The sequence below is a fragment of the Odocoileus virginianus genome, chromosome X (genome assembly GCF_023699985.2).
Source record: "Odocoileus virginianus isolate 20LAN1187 ecotype Illinois chromosome X, Ovbor_1.2, whole genome shotgun sequence".
NCBI classification, from domain to species: Eukaryota; Metazoa; Chordata; class Mammalia; order Artiodactyla; family Cervidae; genus Odocoileus; species Odocoileus virginianus.
This window is the reverse complement of record NC_069708.1, coordinates 26,660,924-26,667,534: the sequence shown is the minus strand read 5'-3', so window position 1 is coordinate 26,667,534 and position 6,611 is coordinate 26,660,924. Positions and strand designations below refer to the sequence as shown.

Genomic DNA, 6,611 nt, shown 5'->3' with positions numbered 1-6,611 from the left:
AGGTGGTGTGGGAGAGATGAGGCTGGGAGATTAGAAACAAAGGCTGCCATGAAGGTGAAAAACTGCTAATCCCTAGGCCATGTGGGGCCTGCATATTTAGCCCACAGAGAGGTATGTGGGTTTTTTGTTTGTTTTAGACTTGAGCCAACATTTCAACATTCAAGGCTTCACATAAAAATCTCAAGTCTTGATGTCCCTTGAAGAATGAGATGACCTGTCAACATTGGGCCCATATTCCCACAAGTCAGTCCTTGACTTGAGCCATCCATGTAGATGCCTGCACCCTGCACTTGTCATCACTTCCAGCCTTGGTGTGTCTGTACTTCAGCCCAGCCTGGCCCACTTCCTTCGCTCACACTTATCTGCCTGATCCCTGCTGGAGGTTGAATTTGGACTTCCTTCTCTCGAATGGCCTGCTACAGAGGTTACTCTTTTTTTTCTGAGACTTGAGCCGACAAGCAGCAGGGCAGAGGGATCAGCATCTCCTGGTCCCGCCTCCTCTCCAAGCCACAGACATTTTCCTCGGGCAATTTTGACGCCATGGAAGAAAACCATGAAGGGAGGGTTATCATCAACTCTTTACCATTTATTTCTTTATGGGGTTAAACAAGAGCAGAGAGGCCTCTGCCCCACAATGCAACAAAACAGAAAGCGGTACACATACAGACTCTCACCGAAACACAGAGGCAGGGGTAGGGCAACAAGTGAGTCATAGCCAGGTGAGGGAGGGGGACTACTAGGAATCCGACTTGGAGACTCAGTCATAGGAACTAGTGCAAGAAAGTCCTACTCATGAAGCACAGTGTAGAAAATGGCGTAAGAAAGCTGCCCAGCTCTGCTGCCTGTGACGAAGGGCAGAGGCAGCTGAAGGGGTGGTGGAAGATCTGGGCAGTGGGGTAGATGGGGACAGTCAAATGACTTCGAAGTGGAGTGAGGTGCCCCTTTCCCCTGCCACTGGGCAAGGCCCTGGGCTGGTCTGAGCCAGGGGTCTCCTGGGCACTTGGTGAGGGGGAAGTGGGGTGGGAGTCTCCAAGGGTCCATTTCCTGGGGCCCTAAGGCCCCCCCTTTACTTCCCAGTCCCTTTGCCCCTCTTGAGGATGCAGGAATTAGAAGGCAGTACCTAGGGTCTCTCACATCTACAAAAGCATCTCTGGAAAGGAGCCAGCACCTCTTACCCTCCCCAGCTGAAAAGAGCACTCTAGAGATGGGGTATGTGGCTAGGCCTGAAATGCTGAAGGTCCAACAGGGAGCGTGTGGCCAGGGTACAGGGCTGGAGGTGGGTTGGGGGACACGCTGTGAGAAATGAGAAACCTGGCGTGGAAGGACTCTGCAGCCTCACAGAGCCTATTTGGGGACCCTGATGAGGCCCTTGAATGATTCCCTCTCTACTACTGAGGTCTCTTATTTATCCCTCAGCCAACCGGTTCCAGCTGTCCCAGTCTTTGTTTTGCCTAATGCAGTTCCAGGTCCACCACTCCCCACCCCCTACCTTAACTCACTGGCATCTCATCCCAGACACAGGCCTTTCTGGCACTGAAAGCCACTTGGCCTGTCCCAGAAACATAGTTGTGGCTCCCTTTCTTGTCTGTGCCTATTGGTTTGTAGATGTCCCAGGCCTTCCACTCCCAGGAGATCAGCACGAGGCTGATGGCCCCCAAGGGTCTCTGCAGGCCTCTTCTCTCATGCAGCACTGTAGCCTGACTAAATACTTCAAGTCTCTTGGCCAAGGGACCACAGCACATTGTCTTTATCCAGTGGGTCCTCTTGCTAGTTTCTGGACTTTCTCCAGCAAGGGGCAAGGGTGGCTGGATTAGGGGACCCGCTATAGGGTGAGGAGCAGTCTGATGGTTCCACAATTAGGATAGTAACCCATGGGGTCAGGGATTGGAAGGGATGAATACTCTTTGGTAGGCTGGGAATGGGGACAGGCTGGGGATGGGGAGGCTCATCTCTGGAAAGCCCTGGGGCAACACCACCAGGGTTTCCTTCATTGAGGCCTGGGCTAGGATGAGTTGGGGGAGTTTGGGGACCCAGGCCAGGCCTGACCCTCTTGGGCTTAAGTCCCTCCTCCCCGTGGAGATCAGAAATGGAAACGTCTTTGGCCCCAAGGCCAAGATCTCCAGGGCAAGAGTGGCCCTTGGGAGTATGTGCACCTTCTGTAAGATATGGCCCTTCAGACAGTGGCAGTCTGACCATGTGCCCTCAGTCTTCGGTTTCAAGGCCCAAGACCCCAGTCCCTGTGCTCTTTTCCCCAGAGGGCTCCTTTTGCAACCTTTTCTGATTTGGGGCAGTGTCCTTGAGCCTGCTTCAACACTGATCATCTGCCTCCCCAGTGCCAGGTGGTGACAGGCCATTCAGCCATCTTTTTAAGCCCTCTGTGTTCCTCTCTCCTCTCCACTCCCGCCCTCCACTATTCCTATCACCTAGGGTGCTGGGGCACATCTTAACTGGGGCCCCAACCTAGCTGCAACTGCATACACCTTGTGTCCCAGCCTGGTCCTTCCTTGTGGCAGGCCCCTCCCCCCCCCGCCCCGCCATGGGACAAGGGGCGCTGGAGCGGAGGAAGGCCACTGCATCGTCTGCCATTGCCTGTAGGAGTATGGGCAGGAGGGAATTAAGGATCGTGGCAACAAAAGGAATGCAGAGGGGGAAAAGAGTTTCTCCCCTCTGTGCCCCCCAACATTCCCTGCAGGGCCAAGACCAGATAAACAGCCTTCTTCCCTGGGGTCAGGGCTCTAGTAGGGGTGGGCATTTCCAGCCCCCACCCCCCCTCCCCTTTTCTTTTGGCTAAGTTCCATATATGGAGCCTGGGAGGGGGGCACCTGCTGCTCCTGCCTTTTTCTCCTGGATGAGTTTTGCAGTTTCCTGGGGCCCTTTGGCGGCTCTGTTGGAGCTGCTTTTGGGGTGGGGGTTGGTTGGGGGTGATGTGTGATCCCCCCATTTCCCCTGCCCCCTACCTGGTCCTACACCTCCCATGGGAGGGGCCCCCTCCCCCTCCCCCTGGGGGAGCTGGAGTTGATGTCGGTGTGTGGTGGAGGTCTGATCTCCCTCCCTGCGGTCACTCTTCCCGAGCCAGGCCCTCGTCTAGGGCAGGCAGTGCCTCCAGGCCCGGTCCCCCACCACTCTGGCTGCTGGAGAAGGACACCATGGTATGGAGGAGCACGAGAACAAGGATGTAGAGCCGGATCCTGCTGGGGCTGAGGCGGGAGCCCCCAGAAACCGGCAGCAGGGAGGGCTTGTGGCCGAGACGGCCTGGGGGCTCGTGGCGGGGATGGTAGTGGTGGTACTGTTGGTGGTAGTGGTGGAAATAAGAGTGGTGGAATTGCTGGTGGTGGGTTTTGGGGGCTTCAGACTCCTTGAACTTCTTCTTCTCCGACTCACAGGAGACCCACTGCACGTCACAGCACTTGGTTTCTGGCCGCTTTGGTGAAGTATCCAGCAACCCTGCCAATGGATAAGGAAGGCGGGGTGGGGTGCTAAGGGGGCTGCTGGCTATGCCTTTCTGAGAGAGGTGATTGTCAAAGCTGGGGCTGCTCTGGCAGTCCTGCCCAAGACTCTTCCCCCTGTCCCTTAGTACCATCCCTTTCTGGACACTATCTCCCAGGGACCCCAGATAGTTTCTCTGGGATAACTCCCTGGCCCTATTCTACTTCATCCCATCCCCACCTGGGGTCTTACTATCCACTCCGGCAGCCACTAGCTTTCCCCTAACCCAACTTCCCTGTTGTCCTCCCCGACCACAGCCCTAACCTGGTGCCTGCCTTGGGCCCCCAGCCTCCCCCCTCTCCCAGGGCCCTGTCTTTACCTGTACAGATAAAGCCAGGGAGCCCTCCGTATACCATTTCCTCATTGTCAGGGAGGATAAAGGGGCACCGGGTCTGCACCTCCAGGCAGTATTGCTTGCAGGGCACCCAGCGCTGGCATTCCTGCTGGGTCACGGTGAAGTATTCTGAGCACAGCCAGGCCTTGTAGACAGCCTGTGGGGAGAGGAAAGAGCATCAGCCCAGGTGCCAGCCCCTTCCGGCGTCAGAGGAAAGTGATGAGGAGGGGTGTACCTGTAGTCTGTTGGGGGAGGGTATTGTGTGCTTACTAAGCCAACCCCAAGATCCAGGGGCTGGGGAAGAAGGGTTTGGGTCAAAACCACTACCTCCTACCCCAAAATGTCACATTTCATAGCCAGAACTCAGAGTCCCCAGTCTGCAGTAATCGAAGACTTTTAATTTATTCACTGGTAAAATCACAAAATGACTCCTGTATCTAAGCTGGAAAAGGTCTTACCAGTCATCCCAACCAACTGCACCATTTTATAACTGGTCCCAAGAGATGTCCGGACTTCTCTGAGGTTACTTATATTGAGGTAAATTTCACTTGCATTTGATTCAGCAAACATTTCTTTGGCTGATGGTGTTAAGTTTCTAAACTCAAGAAAAGAGATGGAGAGGTTAATCTTTGCTCTATCTCATTAAGGTGTTGTGTGGATCAAATAATATGACACGTATGAAAATGTTTTGTATATTCTATAGTGCAGTACAAATGTGAGGGGTTATTTTTTAATAAAAACAGGAATCTGCCTTACTAAGCACTAGATGTGCCTTCAAGCTCTACTTAATCCATGCTCTGTCCTGTTGGCTTCGGCCTTGGAGTTGAGCAGACACCACATTTCATTTGCTTCAAACTTTGCTTGGCCATTTCACTTCACAGGTATACTTTCTGCCCCTCATCTAGCCCTCTCTTACCAGGCACTGGGTCCTAGCTAAGAAAGGTTTCCTGCTCTGTACTCTTTGGCTATCATCAAGACCAGAGTTCCTCAATGGTGACACTCCTGACATTTTGGACTGCAGGATTCTAGTGTGGGCTGTTCTGTGCACTGTAGAATATTGAGCAGCATTCCTTGCTTCTACCCAGCAGTTGCCAGTCACATCCTCCACTCCCCCCCCCATTGTCTCTGCCCATTGCCAAATATCCCCTGAGCAGGGTGGGGGGCAAGGGACACAAAACCATCTCCCATTGAGAACCACTGATCTAACTTCTTGCTCCTGAAAGTGTGGACCTGGACCAGCAGCATCACCATCACCGAGGATCTTGTGAAAAGTGCAGATTCCCAGGCCCTGCCCCAGACCTGACAAGTCACACCTGCATTTTAACAGGATGCCCAGAGCTCTGCCCACATCCAGTCCTCATGTCTTCAGTTGCTCCCTGTAGCAATGGCTCTCTGACTTCAGTGTGCCTCAGAATCCCCTGGGATACTTGTTAAATAGGCAAAAGGCCCCCTCCAATTCAGCTTCAAGAGGACTGAGGAGAGCTCAGGAATCTGCCTTTGGAACAAGGGTCGAGGTCATTTTGCTTCCAGAGGCCTTTCCACCACACTCTGAGCAACATGGTCAGAGTTTCTTACACAGACATTAAACATTTACACTCAAATGCAAATAACTCCATTGTGAACCTGGACTTTGGCAATGTAACCCCACACTGGCCTTTTCCAAAGTGGGGGCAGGGGTGTGGTGGTGGGGGATGGTGGTAGCGGGTTGTGGTGCAGATTATCCCCCTGAGGAACACAGCTTTGCTATCTCACTGGCCTCTCAAATTTAACATGTTCTAAATCTTAAAATTCAGTTCCTGTCTTCTTTTTTTTAACTCCAAATCTGCCCACACCACTAAGTCTTGACCACTTAAGTGTCACAATCATGCATCTGAATATTCAAGCCAGAAACTTAGGTGTCGGCCATCATGTCTCTCTTAATAGGCATTCCCACACACAGTCCATCAGCAAGGCATGCCAAGTCTCCCTCTATGTCCATGACTCTGTGCAGGCCATTGTCATCCGTCACCTGTATGACAGTCTCCTATGTGGCCTCGCTGCCTCCAGTTTTGCTCTTTCCAATCTACTGTTTACACAAGAGTAAGAGGGATCTCAAAATGACATTTGATCATGTTACTCCCTTGCTTCGTATCCTTCAATGCAGTTACAATAAAATCCAAACTTTCAACCACAGACTTCAAATTCCTGCATAACTTGGCCTCTGTATGTCTCTCCAACCTCATTTTCTACCTCTCCCTTCCAGCTCATCATGCTCCACATGCTGAGGTTTTCTTTCTTTTCCTTGAACATGCCCTACTTCTTCCCACCTTGGGGCCTTGGCACACACTGTTCTCTTGGCCTGATATGCTCTTGATTCTCCATTTCTGGTCTGCCTGGGTCCTTCTCAACTTTGAAGCCTCAGTTCAAATGTTATCTCCTCAGAGCGGTCTTTCTGACCACTCTAGCTAGAGAATGACCTCTCATCATTCTTTTCCTTAACTGTTTCTTTGTTTCTTATTCTTAACTGTTGTTTGTTTCTTAACTGTTTCTTTGCCACAAGTATGAGTTTGTCTGCATCCTTGTTTTGTTTTTCTCTGTCAGCCTCACTAAAATGTGAGTTGCATGAAAGCAGATGTAGGCGTGTCTTACTACCATTATGTACTCAGTGCAATATATGTAAAAAAACACAACTGTTAATGGAACAAACCAGACAAATATATGAGGACATGTCCCTAAACTCAGAGAAATTCCGGTTTCATCTAACTTGAAACTATGGCACATTTTCTATAAGAGAAGTTAAATCACTGGCCAT

The 6,611-nt window shown here is 51.7% G+C and overlaps 1 protein-coding gene across 1 annotated transcript in view; it reads right to left on the bottom strand.

Annotated features, from left to right (window-relative positions):
* Positions 1-565: 565 nt before the first annotated feature.
* The window catches only part of NALF2 (NALCN channel auxiliary factor 2), a 29,060-nt gene continuing 23,014 nt past the window's right edge, over positions 566-6,611 (bottom strand). Inside the window, exons 2-3 of the mRNA XM_020883012.2 lie at positions 3,806-3,977; positions 566-3,444 (exon numbers count right to left, since the gene is read on the bottom strand). Of these exons, the coding sequence (XP_020738671.1) occupies positions 3,059-3,444; positions 3,806-3,977 (558 nt within the window). The 3' untranslated portion in view covers positions 566-3,058. The remainder of the gene's footprint in view (positions 3,445-3,805; positions 3,978-6,611) is intronic.